General features: G+C 51.9%; 1 protein-coding gene and 1 pseudogene across 1 annotated transcript in view; one reads left to right on the top strand and one right to left on the bottom strand.

Moving 5' to 3' along the window:
* Window positions 1-10,083, bottom strand: part of LOC102875681 — a 19,591-nt pseudogene extending 9,508 nt beyond the window's left edge.
* A 337-nt stretch (window positions 10,084-10,420) lies between these two features.
* TMEM132E (transmembrane protein 132E) overlaps window positions 10,421-20,457 on the top strand; it is a 70,648-nt gene continuing 60,611 nt past the window's right edge. The window contains exon 1 of the mRNA XM_006890911.1: window positions 10,421-10,815. Within this exon, the coding sequence (XP_006890973.1) occupies window positions 10,749-10,815 (67 nt within the window). The 5' untranslated portion in view covers window positions 10,421-10,748. The remainder of the gene's footprint in view (window positions 10,816-20,457) is intronic.

The raw sequence follows: 20,457 nt of genomic DNA, 5'->3' as shown, positions 1-20,457 counted from the left end.
CTCTCTCGCTCACTCACACGCTCACTCACACGCTCACTCACTCTCTCGCTCACTCACTCACTCGCTCTCTCACTCACTCACTCGCTCACTTGCTCTCTCACCCGCTCACTCGCCCGCTCACTCACTCGCTCACACACTCACTCATTACAATCAGGTCAGAACCAACTCAGCTGACTCTCCATTGTGTTTCTGATGAGAAACATGGGTGGAGATTGCCCATCTTTTTCCTGAGGAGCCCCTGGTGGATTCAAACCACCAAAGAGGTACAGTCCTTGGGTTAACTGTCTGTGGGCCACCCGGGCTCCCTCATCAAGTGACTGTTGCAACCACATTGCCAACTTTCCAGGTACCAGTCCAATATGCTATGCACTACATCACCAGAGATCTTTGGCACATAGTAGGTACTCCCTAAATACTGTTGATGTGTGAAGCTATAATCTACATGAAGCCTACGAAGTGAGGTGGCCTCCACGAGGCAGGATGAGGCTGTTGTCACAGCTGGAGGGACTCCAGTGTCAGCAGGGAATGGGCAAAGTGAGAGTTTGGACAACAGGGGCTTTGAGAGCATGGGGGACCTTGGCAGCGGCCTTCCAATCTCTGAAACATCAGGAGAGGAATGTGCCAGGCAGGCTCCTCACATGAACTCATCAGACCCAAAACCAAAGATCAGGGCTGGGGGAAATAAAAGATCCCATTAATAAAGTAAGTAACCATAAATAAATGATCTTATCAGTCTATAAATATTTCTGGAGCACATATAACAGGCAGTGGGAACACAGTGATGAATAATTTGGATATCATCTCTACCCTGGTGGAGCTTATGTTCTAGCAGAGAGATGACGAACAGATACACAAGGTAGGAAATGCCACCTGCTGTGAATCCAATTAAGATAGGACAGGAGAGAGCAGCGGATGTGGTGGGTGAAAGGTATATGATTTGATATCTGATGGTCAGGGGAAGTGTCCCTTAGGAGCTGAGGCCTGAATGAAGTAAAGGAGGAAGACAATAGAAAATCTAATGAAAAAGATTTCAGGTGGAGGGAACCACAAATTCAAAGGCATTCAGACAAAGAGGACTTTGTAGCTACAGTTTAGAAAGTAGAATGAGAGATAGGAAAAATAAGTTTAGAAAAGCAGCTGTGAATGAAACCTGTAAGACCCTGTAGATCATAGCAAACATTAGCATTTACAGATCATGCATTATGCCCAACTCCTTTGTCATATATTAGCCAGTATCTGTACAGTGCCTGGGAGTTGACAGGAGTCTCCCCACTTAACAGAGGACAAAAGTGAGGTCAAGGCTGCAAAGAGAGTAATGAAAACAGCATGTCATGGCAGGCACTGTTTCCCAGTTTACTCTATGACATCTCTATACCAGCTACTCTGCGATTGTAATAACAAGGCCTTTTATCATCGAAAGCACCAGAAATGATGATAATTGATAAAGTTATCATATGGAATAGAACTCATGTCTTTGCTTGGGAAATCCAGTCAAGAGAGATCTTTGCAGAGCCAGCAGCCTGGATTTTGAGGCCCTGAGATCTTGCCCTTAGCTCTGGACATTCCCTGACTTACATGTGGGTCCTGGACTCAGAGCTGGGAGTTCAGCCTGCAGGGGAGGCACAGTGACCCTGCTGCAGGGCAGGGCACAGGATTGCTTCAATGGTATATGTTTGAATCACTATGCATAAAACTGCACGTTGGTGTGAGGCTGGGTGTCGGTTAGCGGGAGGTGAGAGACGGTCCTGCTTAGTAAGTTAGACACTGTGGAGTCAAACTCCCATGTTATCAGAGGCCCTGGGGCTTTGAGAGCCTCCATCACAGCACAGATTATCCTCTTTATCTCATCCAGAGCTCCAGTCGCCTGGTCTGTAGGCAGTCCCTAACCCAAACGCCATGTGTGCCTCTGGTGGTTCAAACCCACCACCATGGGAGAAAGATAGGCGATCTCCTTTCCTGTGATTTCCAGCCTCAGAAATCCAGTGGAAGGTCAGCTATTAGTTGATTCCAACTTGAGGGCTACAAGTTTGAGCTCTGGAGTTGAATTTATGCCTAGTTCTTCACTAGATTGAGACCATTTCCAGCCCAAGACCATAGCTTTGCCATCTGTGAGGTCCCAAAGGGGTGAAGTGGGTGATCTCTCTCTAATCTTCGAAACAACACTCACCTGGTATTGAGATATGGCTCTTCTAACTAACTTCTAACTGTGTGACCTCAGGCAAAAAAAAAACAACCACAACCCTACTTTTTCTGAATCTGTTTCCTCATCTAAAAAATGATAATGATGATGATAGGGTGAACTTTCAACCTAGTAGGGCTGAAAGGAGCCTTAGGAACACAAAAATCAAGCATTCAATTGCTTCCTGAAATACTAGCAGTTCAAATCCATGCACCGACTCTGCAGGATAAAGAGCCAGTGATCTGTTCCTATCAAGATAGCAACCTAGAAAACCAATGGGACATTGTATTCTGTGACATGGGCCACGGTGAATTGAAAGTGGGCTTAGCGAAAGCTGGCAGCAGTGCACGCAAAATGCTCAACACAATATGCCTGACACATAGAAGGCTCTCGGTAAATGTTAGCTATTAATAGTACTAGGTGCTCGATGGGGGTTTGTGGAACTAAGCCCTTGAACTTACCATCTAGGGAAGTATTACCTGTCTCATTCAAATACCTATCACAATCCTTCACATCTAACTAGAGCTCAATAAAAAGTCAAAGTATTTAGTAAAATGACTACATTAACAGGCCTCAGTTTTGATAGCAGTTAGTGAGAGGGTTAGCTTAGGAAATCATTGAGCTCATCCCCGCAAGCTGACACAGGGTAGGATTTCAGGGGGATCTGGGGAGCCTCTCAGAGGTAAGCACCCCTCAGGGATGTCCACATTGACCTATCAGAGAGCTGGAAAATGACTAAAGATGATAGAAGAATTGATGCCTTTGAGTTGTGGTGCTAGAGAAAAATATTGAACATATTACGGACCATGAGGAGAACAAATAGGTCTGTCTTGGAAAGGCTGAAACCAAGCTTTTCCTTGGAGGCTGGGATTTTGAAGCTCCATCTCACATACTTTGGGTACATGGCCAGGGAGGCCCAGTCCCTGGCTATTAAGCTTGAAAGGGTGGAGGGACAGCACAGGAGAGGAAAACCTCGGATGAGATGGATTGAGACAATAACTGGGACAATGGAATTAGGTGTGTCGGAGTCAGTGAGCCTGGTTCAGAACAGGGCAGGCTTCAGAGCTGTTGTACATGGGGTCATTCTGAGTCACAGGTAATGCAATGGCACATAACAACAGTAACATGCTATTTTGTATTGATATCAGTTTGAGGACTAAGGTATGCCTGATTCAAACCATGGTCTTTTTCAGTCATACATCTGAGAGAATTCATGCCTTGGAACAGTGGTGTTGGAAAAGAGTACTGAGTATCTCATTGCTGTTGTTGTTGTGTGCTGTCGAGTCACCTGCAACTCATAGCAAACCTATGTACAATAGCCCTAAACCCAGCTTTATCCTGTGCCAATCTTACGGTCTTTGATGCATCTACCCTCAATTACCGCAGTTACTGAGTCAATCCGTCTCATCGAGGGTCTTCCTCTCCTGTGCTGTCCCTCCACCCTCCCAAGCATGACATACCTCTCAAAGACTGGCCCTGCCTTGCAACATGTCCAAAGTATGTCCGACGAAGCTTCAGAATACCATGATCTGCCAAAACCAAAACGGGTATGTCCTGAGAATATGCAGTCAGAGTGCTCCTTGGAGGCAGAGATGATGAAGCTTTATCTCACGTATCTTGGGCATGTTGTCAGAAAAGGTTGCTCCTTGGAGAAGAACATCATGCTTGGAAAGAGAGCGGGATCAGCAAAAGAGAGGAAGACCTTCAGCCAAATGGATTGCTGCAGCAATGGGCTCAAGTGTGTCAGAGATTGTGAGGACAGCACCGAGTAGGACAGGGTTCAGGTCTGTGGTTCACAGGGTCACTATGAGTCCGCCTCAACTCAACAGCACCTAACAACAACCCCAAACCAAGATGTTGTCAGGTAGCCTGAGAGACAGGGCCGTGTTGACAGGGTAGATATTACTGGGTCTCCAGTGAGGACAGGTCAGGCAAGAGGATCCAGATGCCAGTGTTTGTGTGGGATGAGTGGACTCAGGGGTTCTAGGTCGAACCTAACTTGCTGGGCCTGTTCCAGGCACCAGGGACTCAGGAGCTGAGAGAGGGATGGCCTTCACTTGTCACTAGTCCTCTTCCCAGAGAGACCCTGGCCCCAAACAAAGTGAGATCGGGAGGAAGAGACCATCACCATAAGTTGATGAAGAAAATGCTCATTTGAGAGACAAGGACCAGATTCACCCACTCCGGCCGGGTGGGTGTTCTTTCCACTCCTTCCCTGGATCCCAGGTGGCACTGCAGGTCGGGAATCCTGTCACTGTGCTATAAGCTGAAGAAGATGCAGGATTTCTGTTGATGATGGCGAACTAATTTGGAAACAGAGATGTTCGCTATATAACATGAAGGAAATATCACTGAGGGGGGGGGGGAATGTCGCATGAACACGTTTTATTATATCTATCTTACCAGAATAAAACAACTTAAACATTTGAGTGAGACATGTTTTAAAAGGCTAGAGGAACAGTATGAGTTCCACTCCAGGCAAACCACATGTGGGAACTGTTTGGGCATCTGGCGCTGTCTTGCCCAAACCTGGTGTTGTTGAGCTGATTCCAACTCACATCAACCCATGTGTTACAGACAGAACTGTGCTCTTTGGGGCTTTCTTAGCTGAAATCTTTCCTTGCTAACTTTTCTTTGTGACTTGAGTATAAGTTTACAGAAAAAAATTCTTTCCGTTAAAAAATTTATACACAGTATGTTTCGTGAGAGATTAAACCTTGTGCTATACCAGCACTCCTCCTGCTTCTTGACTGTATTTCCTGTTTCTGCTCACCCTTCTCTCCTGAGCTTTCCTCCTGGGCAGATGCTGCCCTTCGGATCTCCTATGGCTGATTATGCTAAGGAGTTCATGCCTCCCCTTTATTGAGCTCCTCGTAGGCCTGTCTGCAACATGCAGATGACACTGCTGTGCACACAGCAGATGTGCTGAAAACAAACAGGACAGGAAGCACCTACCCTCAGTATGGACTCCAGCTCAGCATAAAGAAAGCAAAATTTCTCGCAACTGGATTGATAGACAACACGCTCCAACAACAGATGAAAAACCGAACCTGTCAACGATTTCATTTTACTTGGCTCTGCAATCACACCCAAGGAAACAGCACTTAGGAAATCAAAGGACATGCTACATCTAGACAAATCTGCTGCAAGGGACCTCTTTAAGGTGCTCAAGAACAAGGATGTCACTTTGAGGTCTAAGGTGCACCATGGTATTTACAGTTGCCTCAGAAGCATATGAAAGTAGGACAATGGATAAGGAAGACCAAAGAAGAACTGGTGTCTTTAATTTGTGGTACTGGGGAAGAATATTGAATTGAAGCTGCCAAAAGAACAAATAAAAAGTGCAGCCATGAAGTAAGGATGGTAACAGTTACTTGGACTAGGACATCATGCTTGAAAAAATAGAGGGTCAATGAAAGAGGAAGGCTCTCAATGAGAAAGATTGGCAATGTGACTCAACACGGTCAAGCCTGTGGGGGTGGCCCAGCACCACGAGCCTGGTTTCATTCTGTCGTGCCATGGCCTTTGTGAGTCAGAACCAACTTAATACCATTCAACAATACCAGTATAGTTTGGGGTTGGCTGGCCACTGAGTCACAAGAGTGATTTTGGTTCCAGGCTTGAAAGGTGGCTATGGGCCAGAGACATATTTCTCATCTTCTTCCCACTCTATCAGGGATCTTCTATTCTGATCTCATTCAGAGCCGTCAGGGGTGGTTAACTGAGCACCATGGAGTTCTTTTGGTCTTGGGAGAGTCACGGTTGTGGAGGCTGAAGTTGAAATGTACTTAGTCAGATTTTCTTCACTCTTCCTTGTTTTGAACAGGGAGAGTCAGCTGCATTTTTACGGAAACAGATTACCAGACATTTCTGCCACGGTGCCTCTGCGTGGGTTTGAAGTGACAACTTTACACTTAGGAGCCAAACTCTATCAGGGATCTTGACTGGGTCTCCCTTGTGCCAATTGTTCTCAGAATCAGGAATTGGAACCATTGAGCAGATGACATCAGCTGCCCTTTTCTTCTCTCGGGCAGGGAAGGAAAGCTGGCATTTGTAAGACTAGAGAATTTTCAGCAGAAGATTTGAGGTCTGTGAAGAATAGATTCAGCCTAGAGCTGGAACTGCATTCTCTAAATGTAACAAACTCTAAATTTAAGCTCACTGTCATCTAGTCGATTCTGATTAATAGTGACCCACCATTGGCTTTCCAAGGCTGTAAATTTTAATGAGAGGAGATTGCCCGTGTTTCTCCAGCAGAGCAACAGGTGATTTTGAACCACCAGAGGTATAGCTTGTTGCTTTCTTCTTTTTCCTAATGAGGCCTTAATTTTCTGTATTGTTGTTGTTATGTGCCGTCTAGTCACCTGTGACTCATAGCAACCCTACGTACAGCAGCTCTGAACTCTGCCCTCTCCTGAACCAGTTTCACTGACTCCAACACACTTAGCCCCATGCCCTAGTTACTGTACCAATCCATCTCACCCAGGATCTTCCTCTCCTGCGCTGCCCTTCTAGCCTTCCAAGCATGACCTTCCACCCTTCCAAGCATGACGTCCTTCTCCAAAGACCAGTCCCTCCTGGCTATATGCCCAAAACATGTGAGATCAAGCTTCAGAATCCTAACCTCCAAGGGAAAAATTGGTTTTATCCTCTCCAAGATAGATCTGTTTGTTTTATTGGTGATCCATAGTATGTTTAAGACTCTTCTCCAGCACCACAACTCAAAGCATTGATTCTTCTTCTGACATCCTTAGTCATTGGCCAGCTCTCTGGTGCATAGCAAGAAGACCATGGCCTGGATCATAGGATCTTTCTCTGTAAGATCAGCAAAAGTGCATTAAGTCATGTAACATCACAACTGTCATGAACGATAAGCTTAGTTTCTGCCTTCTATAGGCTGTAAACTCCATGAGGACAACATCTGGGTGTGTCTTGCTCACTGATGTGCCTGTAATAGAGCCTGTGATGTCAGAGATGGTCACCATAATGTTGAAGGGGGGATGGTGGAGAGAAGGAAAGATAGAACGAAGAAAAAGAAACTGAACTGGGGGAAAAAATCAAAACAAAACAAACTCAGATGCATTGGTGGAATCATTACCAAAGCATAGCTGACACCCCACCCCAGGAGGATTACCAAAGCTATAACTTGTACCAGAAGAGATTTATCATCTTTCTCAGGCAGAGTGGCTGGTAGATTAGAATTGCCACCTTTGGTTAAGCAGAGAGGCGCCACCTTTGGGTTAATAGTAGTACAACTCCCTATGGACTGGGCTACTAGAACTCCCTGAATCAGCAAAGGGGAACTCATTTTCCTACTGTGAATCATCTGAGAGCTGGGGGGATGCAGAGAGAAGATCTGGGCATGGTAGTCCCTGGGTGCCTTGCCCAGAACACTAGGTTCAGTTTCCAGAGAAGGCAGAGAGAGAGTCAGAATTGTTGCCCTTCTCATCCGTGGTCAGTGCAAACATCTATGGAGGAGAGAGGTTTTGAACCTGTCACTGTGGGCCAGCAAGTCCTAGGTTCAGAAAGGTAACCTTTCCTCCCACCTCTAGTCTCTTTCCAGGCCCTGAGAACTTGCCAATTGGCCAATGCGCAGGGGTGGCAGGGCCTCCCTGGCCTCAGGAGGTGGTTCCTTTCCCTTTCCTGCACACACAGCCTGATTCCTGGCTTGCCTCTCTGTAGGCTGGTTAATAAGCCCTTGGGTGACGTTAATTGCCATCAGGCATTAGGGGCTTAATGAGAATCATCTTCCTTGACGACTCCAGCACCTTCCATCCCCAGGGCCAGAGCAAGCTCGGCCAGCCCTCCCCACGCAGTACCTCCGCCTTCCAGACAGATGTGAGGGTGGGGGTGGGGCGAGCGGCGCTCTCCGCAGGCCCCAGCGCCAAGCTGAGGCAGCAACCACCAGCAGCCCGGGAGGAGGGAGGCTTCCAGGAATGGCCCAAGCTCATTTTCCAAAAAGGAAATGTCACTTTCCGGGATGAGAAGGAAACTCACAGGGTCAAGAGGGCTAGGACCCAGTAAGGCAGATGCTGGGGAGGGGGACGAGGCTTAGTGTTGAGCACCCCAGTTGACCTGGTCCTGTCGTGCCTCAAGATCCTTAGGCCAAGTTCATAGGATCTTGACGACCCAGTCCCTCCCAATTAGAGAGGGCTGGGGCGTAACACCCAATGATGATTTAAAATCTTTGCCCTTGACCCAATGCCTGGTTGATTGCTGACAGTTGACTCATTGGGTCTGATTTGGGTTGCGCTCTAATGGAATGGGTCGAGGTGGGAAAGGACGCCACCCTGCCGCCCCTTCCCCTTCATCGGCAGGTGCTGGGGGAGAGTGGGCGAGAGGGGCATTTCACCCCAGCCCTACCCTATGCCCTATGGCAATGGCTAGCAAAACAACCTGTGGAAAAGCAAGCCGCCCGCTACCGGCGCGTCCCCATCACTGGACGGGGTCTCCCCCTAGTGCATTATCCACCCATCTCAGCGCCTATCTGTGTCCACCAGCTCCACCGCAGCATCTCGCTGGATTCCCACCGGATGCCACCGGAGAGCCCCACGCAGATTCTGGGAGTGGGTAGGGCGCTCCCTTCCCCTGTTTCTGGCAGAACGGCTGCAAAACACCTCCAGTGCCCTGCGGGGCATTTGCATCCTTTGCGAAGGGACATCCGGCAGCTGCAGTGGCGTCTACCCTGGAGAAACGCAGCTACCAAAGCAGCCGTCCGCATACGGGCCCCAGCGCTAGCCTGCTTTTGGGAAGGGAAAAAACCAGAAACCTGGGGCGAGCGGAATCGCGAGGTCGGCCCTTGCCCGAGTCTCATTTAGGAGCCACGCGCGCCCCCAGGCTGGGAATGCGGAATGGACACGTGGACGAGGGTGGAGGCGGGGGGTCTCCGTGGCGCGCGAGCCGTGGGCCGCGCGCTCCGAGCCACGTGACCACGGGGAACCTGGGAGGGGAGGGGAGGGAGCGAGCGCGCCCGGCTCGGCGCCCGCTACTGCCGGGGTGGGCGCTGAAACCCGGCCGGGGGAGGAGGGCGGGAGAGCGCGAGTGTGTGTGTGTCTCTCTCGAGTCATTTACGGCGGAGCAGCCGGCGCGAGCGCCCGAGGAGGCGGCGGCGGCTGCTGCTTCGCGCAACTGTGGCTTCCCCCACCTTCTCTTCCTCTTTGCTCTTCGATTCTTCTTCTCCCCCTACACACGTCCATGGGGAGCCGGCCTCCCTACCAACCCCTCCTCTCCGCTCGGGCCGGTAGGAACCAGCCGCCGCCTCCCCGGCCGCGGGCTGCGCGGGTGCCGGGTGCCCCGGCTCTTGGCGCGGCGCCCGCGTCTTGCCGCCCGCAGCCCGGGCTGGCGCGGCGCTCCGCTCGCCCAAACTGACTCCAAGAGAGCGAGAACCGATGCCCGGCTGCATCGAGACGGTGGGCGCACGAGCGTCTGGGGCCAGGACGAGGGCAGTAGCCTCGCTGTTGGGAAGAAAGAGGCGTTGGAGACTCTGAACCCAGGAAAAGTTCAAGGTTTGTGCAGGTTCCCCTGGGGCAGCGATCCCTTCAGCGGTAACTACGAAACCTGGCAGGAGAGAGGAACCGCCCGAAGCTGTCGCGGGCTGGCCGAGCCCCTCGCCATCCTGCAACGCTCACGCCCGGGCGACCGGATTCGGCGCCCTGGACAGGAAGGTCTCGGATCTGGGAGCTTTACCTGGCTTTCCCGCTTCCTCTTCTCTCGAAGCCGCGTCTCCATGGGATAATCGGTTCTGGCCGCCCAACGCTCATCCCAATCTCGGAGCCGCTGTCGGGTAAGGCGGCGCTGAGCTGCCTGTTGTCGAGCCCAGGCCCAAGACTAGACAGGAGAGAGCGCGCTGGAGCCAGGGAGCGAACTGGGAGCGCGGACAGCAGCTGGCCGCCCGCCTCGGACATCCGTCGGGGCGGCGCCCCGGGGTGGTGGCAACCCGCGTCGTCAGTCTTAGCACCGCACGGAAACTTTTCCTTCTCCAGATGGATTAAAGTTGCCTAAATTCACTTCCTTTGCAAAAGAAATCATTTGCACCAGACCTGGGATTTATTTATTTATTTATTTATTTAAAATTCTGGGGCTGCTGCAGGGAGCTTGGAGGAAAGAAGCCGCACTCTCCAAGTGGGGTTACTACCGAAACCGACGAGACTGGGCCTAGGCGTTGGAAAGCTGCACCCTCGAACGAGTTCGGATTTGAGTTGGGCTGTGGGGCCAGAGGATCCAGCACTGGGCGCTAGGCAGCCCCCGGGACAGCCAAGGCCACCGAGCCTAGGACTGCACGTGCAGCTCCCCCCTCACCGCACAGATCCTGCAGGGGGCACCAGCCGGGGGAGGTGGAGCTCCTCCCTCCCCGAGCTGCGCCCCCACCAAAGAGTATAGTCGGCAGTGCCTGGGACGCCCCCTCCCTGCAAAGTGTCCCCGAATTGCCCTATCTGACCCCCCACCCGAAGCCTCAGCAGAGACAGCTGGGACCCAGGGGCACCCTGAGTTGGATGTGACCAAGCCCAGCTTGGGGCCAAGTCGTTGTCGACTGTTGCCCCCTCGGCCCTCTCCCACCCTCGCCTCGGCCATGGCTCCAGGGATGTCGGGCCGCCGCGGCGCCGCCCTGCTTTGCTTCTCGGCGCTGCTCGCCTACGGTAAGTGTCGCGGCGCGCACTCCGGGGTGAAGCTGATGCGGGGGACGCTGAAGGAGGCATGCGGGGGGGGGGGGGTGGCGAACCGAGAACGGGGAAGCCCCTACCCCGGGCTTGCAGCCGCCTCTTCCCGTTTGGAGACACAGTCTGCAGCTCGAGTTTTCTCCAGCTCTCAACCCCTTTCTCGGGAGCGAAGGCTGCGAGCCCCACCCCGGGGACCGAGCCGGCCTAGGCACTGGGCTAGAGAAAGGGCTCGGGGCTCCAGTCTTCTCTGGGCTTGAAAGAGGGGTCTAAATCTGAGAGTCGGGGGCGTGTCCTCCCACCCAGATCTAGATCGGTCCGCGAGATCGCCCCGAGTCGCTTTGCCCCAGGTCCCCACCCCTTGCCTCATCGCAGCTGGCGGGGTTGGAGGTTGTTGGGCTCCTTGGGGAACACGTCCTCCCTAGCCCCGGGCGCGCAGGCGGGTGCGGGGACGGTCGCCCGCTGCCTGCTTCCTGCGGCTGTCCTCACGGAGGGAAGTGCAGTGACTGGGGCCCGGGGAGCAGCCTGGTCTCGCCCGCTTGCTGTCCTGTGAGCTGCATCTCAATGGCCGGCTTAGGCGAGGCGAGCCGGGGGCGGAGATGGGGCGGCGGGCGCAGGCCCTGGCTGCGCGCAGGGAGAACGGGCTCGGCGCTCTGCAATCTGTTGCGTCTGCTCCCCAGGCTCACCCGGGGCTCCGCAGCTACACGGCTGAGGGAGGCAGGGGCGGGGTTGGCACTCTCTGGCAGTGGGACTGTGTGTGCACGGGTGGAAGACAGGGTCGCTAAGCTGCGTCCCAGTTTGGGAACGTGGACCGACGGGAGGAGGCTGCAGCTGGCCTTCCGCAAGCTGGAGGCGCTCCAGCGAGACGAGGGGCGCCGACCAAGTGGGGAGAACGCGAGCTAGGGTAGACTAGGGGAAACGGCCCTTTGGCCCCTAAGACCACCAAGCCGGCCCTTTGGCCCCTAAGACCACCAAGCCGGGGGCACGTTTCTCCAGCCAACGAGGGGAAGGGGGGCTTAGATGTTCTGTGCCAAGGGTTGCACATCGGACAGCACTGCGTGGGCTCCCCAGGCTTCCTCAGGTCTCTTCAAGAGAGGGGTCAGTAGGAGCTGTTAAGCTGCTGCCCACATCTGCCCAAGCCTGCCATGAGCCTGGGCAAGGTCCCTAAGCAGCAGCCTCTCGCGTTCTGTCCGAGGCAGTTCTCAAGGTTGAATGAATAAGAGAAGACATTATGAGCCTGGGAAATTTGCGAGTCCTGGGCCATGGAGGAGAAGGAAAGTCGACTGACCTTCTTGTGGGAGTGGACTAGCTCTTCCCAGCTGGGGGCGAGGCTGGAGTGCTGTTGTAGCTCTCCAAGGCCAGCCTCAGTCCTTTATCTGAGGACTGGGCAGGGCAGCGTGCCAGCGGGGAGTAGGAGTGGGGCTGGGTAGCAGGACTCCCCTGGCTCAGTGTGCAGGGCAGAGACTGGAAAGGGGTGGGGAAGGTCGCAGGCATGTCTGTGCTAAAGCCACGGGGACTGTGTAGTGACCAGCTGTAAGAGTAGGGGTGTGGTGGCCTGATCAGGAGGAAGCAGCCCATGCTCTGACTCTCAAACCTGAATCTAGGCTGCTCTGTCCCTCTGAATCTGGCTGCCAGAGTTCCCTTCCTAAAACCCAGCCCAGGCAGAGCCTCCCAGGAAGGGCCTCAATCGCCATCATTAAGCACTGCCTACCTTCCTTGACTCCTTGTCTTGCTATTAAAGAGCCTTCCCCTTCCTCATCTGTCAGAGCCTCCCCTGCCACCCAGAGCCCAATTCAGCTTGGCCCAGTGTCCCGGCTGTGTCTCTCTGCGTGTTAGCAGTCTGTCTCATTTTCCAGCTGGGTATCAGTGCTTTCTCTGTGCCCTGTGGGTCCTCAGGCTGTTGAGGCAGCCAGTGCTCAACACTGCGTCCCGCCTTCCAGCCCAGCAGGACCTGAAAGAAGCTATTTGCAAGAGTGGGGCAGGGGTCCCTTGCTGAGTGGATACATCCTCTCCTTTCCAAGTTCCTTCTCTAAGTTGTGAAGTGTCTTCTTCATCCCATCGTGGGCCTCAGTCTTGCCTTCCTCAGGAAAGACTTCCTTCAGATGCTGAAAGCACAAGCACATCTCGGCTGGATGCAGCCAGAATAACTGAACCTTCCCAAGCACCCACCTTCCTGGCCCATCATCCTCCTTCTGGACATCCCTTATGGATGCCCATCCACCAAAACCTCTACTCTGTCAAAAAGCAAAAAGGAGGCACGTGGACTTTTGTCACACTTCAGGTTAAGCCTTGGTTGGGATTTCTGGGCTGTTGCAATGTTCTGTGTCTGGCAAGTGACCAAGACTGCAAGGGTCTGGACACGCAGCCAGATTGGAAACCCAGTTGCCTGGGTTTCTGCCTGACTCAAGTGCCACTGGACAGAGTGACTCTGGGCTGCCTCTGGGTGCCCCATCCTCCCAAAACAGAGTAGTCCTTGCCCCACCTCACTTCTTCCTTTTCTCCCTTTCTGCCAGGGCTTCTAGGAAGATACCATAATGGATAAATGGAGGGCTGGTGGGAGGCTTAGGAGCCCTCAAACTACTCTGTCCTTGGGGCTTTCTTCAGGGAAGATTTATGAAAGTCATATTCTGGAATCTGGCCTTTGAAGAGGGTTTCCCCCTCTATTTTAACCTGAATAGCAATCTAAGGGGGGGACAGGGTTGTGGCTAATTCTACTAGAGAGCTGATTCTATCAGCCTCCTTCTCAGGGACCTTCAGTGACTCCCTACTACATACAGGATCAAGAGTACACTCTTTGCCCTGCATTCAAGGCTCTTTATGATCTTGTCCCAGTCTGCATCTTCAGCTCTATGCCGCTGCCTTCTCTCCACTGTCCATGCCTCTTACGAGGCCTCACTCATCTCATTTCCCTCCTTTGCATACACTAGGCCCTCCATTTGGAATATTGTGCCTCTGGAAAGTGTGTGTGTGTGTGTGTGTGTGTGTGTGTGTGTGTGTGTGTGTGTGTGTGTACCGTCAAATCAGATCTGACTGGTACAGGAGGAGATTGCCCCTCCTTCTCTGGCAGAGCATCTGGTGGATTTGAACCATGTACTTCTGGGATCGCAGTGCAGCTTCTTGCCACTAGGCCACCAGAGCTCCCCAGGAAATTTTTACTTAGCCTTCTACAAAGCCAGTTCCAATATTACCGCCTCCGTGGAGTCTTCCTTGATTTCCCTTGACTTCTCACCATCAGTAGAAGTATTTGATCATTCTTTCTTGACACTTCATCCTGCCTCTCTGATACTCATTGCAGGCTGCAGTGTGGATGCAGGCGCGTGTTTACATGTATACGTCTCTCTGCATCCCTGCATCCATGCACTTAAGGCAAGAGCCATGCCTTACTCATTTATGTCTCTCTCTCCAGTGCTTGATATATAGTAGGTGCTCAGAAGGAGTAAATGAAGTGGGAGGACAACTCCCACTACTGGGGAACCCTTTCCAGGGTCCATTGAAGAGGGATTTTTTTGGGGGGTGTGGAGCAAAATAGAGGGGAGTGCAATAGCTAGAGACTCCAGATAGAAGGAAGGGATGAGGCAGAGAGCATGGGCTGTGGATTCGCAATGGTGCTTGAGTGACACACACAAGTTCCATGTGTCTCTGGTGACATGTTATAACATAGTCTCACAGGATATGGGTGAGTGCCCAGGTTGCTCTGAACATGGCCTTATACTCATGTATCCTCACCTCTCTGGTCCCCAGCCTGACAGACCTTGAGTTTCTCCTCACTCTTCCTTCAGTTCACTCTTCCTTCCCTGACCATCCAAGCGCTGGCTCCCTTTGGAGAGAGAGAGAGAAAGGTCACAGAGAGAGGACAGAGTCAGTGCCAGGCGTCAGAGGTTCCCTCACTGCTGAGAGTCAAGAGGGATGCTTGGCTTCCTTCTCGCACACCCATCTCCCTGCTGCTGGCCCCATAGAACCATGCGCCATAGAAACAGCCTTGCTAATGTTTAAGACCAGTAGGTGGGGATGTGTTATAAACTTGGTGGCAGAAAATGAGCTTCATTGGAATCCATTCCGAGGATGCGTCAGTGCTTGGCTGCAGGAGATAAGGCCACTTTAGAATACCAGGGCCAGACCCTGCTGTCTCCTGGCACCACACTTCTGGCCTGTGGACAGACCCCAAGCCTGAGATTGACAGTGAGTGCTGACGATGCTGCAGAAAGCAAGACCCTGAAAGACATCAACTCTAATAGCCTAGTCTACCTAATAGGTCTAGTCTACCTGGGGCAGGGCAGGGGGCGGGGCAGGGGACAGGTAACCATACCCATACACTAAAGCATAAAGAGACCATGAAACCACCAACTTCCACCCTTGTATGGAGAAGGGCGTGGACATACAGGGAGGAAAAGGGACTGGCTAGGGTTGTCCTGGATGTTAGTTCTAGAATCAAGCGTGGAAGCAGCTCCTTGACGCCCTACCCTATATGAGGTTGATTGGTGGTTGATTTCAAGGGCTCTGCAGCCTCTGTGATCCCTGTTTTCTGTGGATTCTTCTCTTGAGGCTCTAGAGTCTCAAGCTAGACTATGGTCCCAAGCAGTCAGGATCAGCACGAGTGCTGTTAATAAACTTCACCAAGCACTGCAGAAGGAGCTTGGAGGGGTTCCCCACCTGATCTACCTTCCTCTCCTCAACTCAAAAGCCAGTTGGAAGGATGAAACAAAATCGCAGATTATTGAGATGCAAGGCAATGGGAAACCATGGAGCTCCTGGGATACAGGAGTCCTTACTGCCCTTAAGGGCTGTCTGTGAGTGACTCTGAACTCCAGCCAATCCCAACTTGAGCCACTGTTCAAAGGATCTGTGGGACTTTCATTGGCTGATTTTCAAAAGCAGATCACCAGGCCTTTCTTCCGAGCCTGTCTTTAGTCTAGAAGCTCATCTGAAACATGTTCAGCATCATAGCAACACACAAGCCTCTACTTACAGACAGATGGTGGCTCGGCATTCTTTGCATTGGCTGGGAATCTAACTTGGGTCTCCTACATGGAAGGAGAGAATTCTACCATAGAACAGAGTCGACTTCAAATCTTGGCTTTACCATAAACTTGCTGAGTAGCACAGGGAACTTAACCTTTCTTCTCTGAGCCTTCCTCCCCAGCTCCCTTCTGCCAGTGAGAAGCTGCTCCTCTCAAGGCTTCTTTGCAGCTCTTTTGCCCTGTGGTGAAGCCCCTTCCTACCTCCTTTATCTTCCGCTGCCCCACCCCCAGGCCTCACAACACTGATGTCTGCAGCAGGATCTAACAAGTGGATACAGTTCTCCCGTTCCCCTCCCCAGGGTCTTTCTTCCTTCTTCCTCACCAGTGCTCAACAGAATTTTAATAAGAGATTAATGAACCAGTTGGGCTTTTTAAAAAGTAAATATATTTCTTTCCTATTTTCCTTCTCTCTTTTTAAGTGAAAGGGGGAGGGTGGCATCCTTGTCATCTATTGGTCTTCATCTGCCAGCTGTTTGGGGGAATCAAACTCCAGCACTCTGCTAGATGTCTGTGTAGCCGTCTTGGGAGGAAAAACAGACAGCTGCAGAGAGAGAAGCACAGAGATGGGTGAGGCCAGTTCAGTCACAGAGTAGGGACAAGCTGGCCATCAAGGTGGTCTCCCCAGCCTAAAGCCCAGAGTTCAGAAGTCCTTATCTCCTCTTCTCTCTCTGAGCTCCCCTCTCTGCTGCCCTCCCCCCCACACTGACACCCCAGGCCTCGCTGGCTGGCAGACAACCCAGCAGGGATGAAGTGGGAAATGGAAGCAATTACCTAGATAATTCAGTGCTTGTTGCACGAATGAATGAATGCAAGAATGAATAATTCATTGGAGGGGGGGAAGGAAGGGGTACAAAAGGTAATTGAAGAAAATCTCCTTGTGTCTAGATTATCTAGATAATTTAGGTAATTACAATTTGGAAAGTTCTGCTTTATAGCCAACTTATCATCCCTCCAACTGTCCCGCCCACAGCTTTTAGAAGGGGCAGTGGACTGGGCTCTGGACTTCCTGTTCGCCTCGGATGGGAGCTGTTGGCAGGATGTGTGGCGGCTGGCAGGATTTCCCAGTGAGCTCTGTTTCGTGGGTCCACTTCTTGAAAGCCACAGTTCTGGGCAAGTGAGGTGTCCAGGGCCACCCGGATACTGGGAGTAACGCTGAGAGTGGTCTGGGTCTCAGATGCAGCCCCAACCATGAATCTCAAGACTGAAAATAGTGGACCCCACAGAGCACATCCAGGACCTTGAAAGAGAAGGGGCAGTGATGACTTCTTTCCCTGAACCCCTTGGTGCTGAGAGGTGACCAGAACCTAACAGGGTCAGCCTCAGTCTCATCTTCAGGGAGGAGAAGCAATGACTGCGGGCCTCGAGGTGTTCCCCACAAGACAAGCAAGGCCCAGTTCCATCTTTAGAGAAGCCTCATGACAAGGTGGGGAGGGCACAGCGGCAGCCCTCCCAGAGGTCACTGTCCTCTTCTAGAGTGAGACCCCATCCATCTCGCAGACCTCCCTGCACCTCCCAGGGCTATCAGAGAGCCAGCCCCCAGTATATTTCTGGCTGCCTTATACAGATGAGGCAGCTGACGTGTCAGAGCAGCAGAATGGTGTCGGCGGGAGCTGGACACGCAGCGGGCACACCTACACAGCCATGCCATACACCACTACTCTTGGGCATTGTCACAGGTCTGGGTAGTTCCCGGTCTCGCTCTATTCCTGCAGCAGTGGCTGTATGAAGGCAGCAGTCATGGTCCCCATTTTTGAAAGTAAAGCTGAAGCTCTCCTGAAGTCCAGTTTCTTCTCCCTGAGTATGTGTGAGGCCTTCAGCCATTCCCCTCTGTCATCTGCTTCCGAGGAATCAACACAGCCGTGGACAGACTCAGAAGAATGAGCCTGAACAACTGAGTGAAGTCCCTTGGACTCTTCCAACCTCAGCTTCTTTCAGTACCTTGGATGAGTCATGCTCTTCCCCCTAGAAGGGAGCTCTCGTGGCTTAGTGGTAAGGAGCTGCATTGCCAACCCAAAGGCCTGTGGTTCAAATCCACCAACTGTTCTGAGGCAGAAAGAGGAACAGTCTCCTGTGCAGTTTACTGGCTCTGAAAACCTACTGGAGATTCAGCTATGAGTCAACAATAACTTCACCTGAGAAGTTTTCATACATGCTGTTCTTCTAACCAGACGCTCGTCCACTCCTATCTCCTACTCAGCTGTTAACTTGGAATTTACCAATCACTGCTTCCAGGAAACCTACCCAGATCCTCAGATGAACAAGACACCCTCTTAATGTCTCCCCACCCCTTATGACTCACTGCAGACTTGCCCTGGTTTCTGTTCTGCTTCGTCTTTGACTTTTGCACTGCCCCATTGGCTCAGGTGGACCAGGACTGTGAGCATTTCTTACTACTGCTGCTGTTGCATCCCAGGATCTCTTAGGGTATCTGGAATTAAGTAGAAAGGTAATGATTTCGCTAAAGAATCAATGAAGGAACCTTGTACGCAGACACCTACTCTATCCCCTACCTTGTCTCCCAGCAAGTATTCATTGAGAGCTTTGTAGGGACCACTTCGTTGGGAGCACACTTGGGCTTACATTAGTGGACACAGCATAACTCACTGTGCTCCTTGAAGGGAGGACAGGAGGCAGACAAGGAATGATAGACCTGAGCAAAGGTACGTGGTCGAAGCTACCATTTTCTCTGTAGGAGAATGATGAGCAGTCTCCTTCCATGCGATTCCTGTCTCTGAAAACCCACTGGAGGGTCAGCTATGGGTCCGTTCCAACTTGATGGGACTCAGCAACATCATCATCTGTTAGAAGGCAGCACACTCCTTCATTGCTGTGGGACACGGGACTCGGAGCTGGACCCTCCAGCAGGTTTTCCGAGGCTATAAATTGCACAGGAGGAGAATGCTTCTCTTTCTCCCATGGATTCCAACCATGTGCCTTTGGGTTGACAGGCAGCAGGACTTCCTACCCTTTAGGCGCCAGAGGCATGAGGAGATGAGGGAGCAAACCAAGCAAATATCCTAGTATCTACTGCAAGATATTGGACAGGAAAGAGCTGGTGTAAGGGCCATAGGGCAGGAGTGTCTTTCTGTGTTCAAGGAATACCACAGAGGCTTTTGGAATTGAAGCACAGGGAGGGATAGAGAGAGAGAGGACACTTTTACAGAGGCTTGTCACTCACTCACCCATTGAGTGGGAACCTCAGTCTCATGACAAGGGGGGCACAGCTGACCCTCTGGTGGGTTTTCAGTAGCTGTAAATTGCATGAGAGGTGATTGTCCATCTTTCTTCTTCAGCGAAGTTGGTGGATTTGAAAACTCTGCCTGTGTTTTGGCAGCACAGCTCTCCGGTGACCAGGCTCCAAGAGCATCTCTTGTAGGGCACTGTAAAAATAATAGCTTATATGCTGGGGGACTGTCACAGGGCTGGGAGCAGGGTGTGACTTGATCTGAGGCACATAAGCAGGCTTGCTAGTGTTCGAGGACTGGAAGGGATGAGCTGTAGCTGGGAGAGACTCTTGTCTACTCTCTGTAGCTCATCTGCTCCTACCAGCCTTGTCTGGGAACTCTTTCCTGTGGCCCCACCCCACCCATCTGAGACAAGACCAGAGTGTATCTGGCGAAGACTGTAAGGTCCAGAAAGCAGGCCCCCTGATCAATCAAAGCCACACTAGCTTGCACAACCCCAGCCAGGGTGCTTCCTTGGGCTTTGGCTTCCTCATGTGCAAAGTGGGGCTTTAGTGCATGGCAGCTCCACACCTCTTCCCGTTCAAGCCCCTGCCCCATCCGTGTCACATCTATGACAGAGGCCCGATGCCAGCTGTTCCCATCTCTGTTGGGGAATTCAGGATGCGCAAAGATCTTCCGTTTCTTTTGCAGATTCTGATTCTTAAAACGAATTCTCTACCTGTGAAACAATCCATTTCCCAATAGGGGAATTTCTGTACTTGCTTAGACAGCATTTGTTTGCACTGTCTGATGTTATACCACTCTTACTGCATCTGAAAACTCATTGGAGGGTCAGCCATGAGTGAGTTCCAACTTGACCCCACAATAACAACTGACTTGGGGTGCATTGTGATAGCTAGGGGTTTGGGGTGTTCCAGGAGTGCAAAGCCCATTTTCCTTGAGTCTGAATCACCTGTTGCTCTGGCCTCTCTGCCTGTCCCTGCTTTATGTCACAAATGCCTTAGTTGGTGGCCCTCTTTTGTCCCTCAACACACATCACAGCTTACGCCTTAGCCAAGGAGGTGACCTCTCAGCCAAAGAGGTGACCTGTCCCGGGCAACCTACTCTCTCCTCTGCCACTTCCTGGGGTGAAAGAGAAGCTCAGGGGGCCTCTGTCCAATAGGAAGGAGTTCTTGGATTGGAAATAGGAAAAATTGCCATTTTCTCAGCTGCCAACACAACAGAGAAATGATCTCAATTTTCTCTGGCTGTTCTCGGCAGGAGAAAAGCTGCCAGCCGCCAGCCCTGTGCATGAGAGGTCTGAAGAGCTGGGGAAAGGAAGCCGGGACTGGAAGAGGGGCAGAATCACCCATCTCTCCCCTCATCACCTCCAAAGTGAATGTGTGGCCTTCCTGCTCTCAGCTTGTACCATGAGAGGGACG

Source organism: Elephantulus edwardii, unplaced genomic scaffold (assembly GCF_000299155.1).
Source record: "Elephantulus edwardii isolate Elephantulus edwardi_28Jun2011 unplaced genomic scaffold, EleEdw1.0 scaffold00094, whole genome shotgun sequence".
Taxonomy (NCBI): Eukaryota; Metazoa; Chordata; class Mammalia; order Macroscelidea; family Macroscelididae; genus Elephantulus; species Elephantulus edwardii.
The sequence above is the reverse complement of the archived record's forward strand: the minus strand, read 5'-3'. Positions and strand labels throughout refer to the sequence as shown.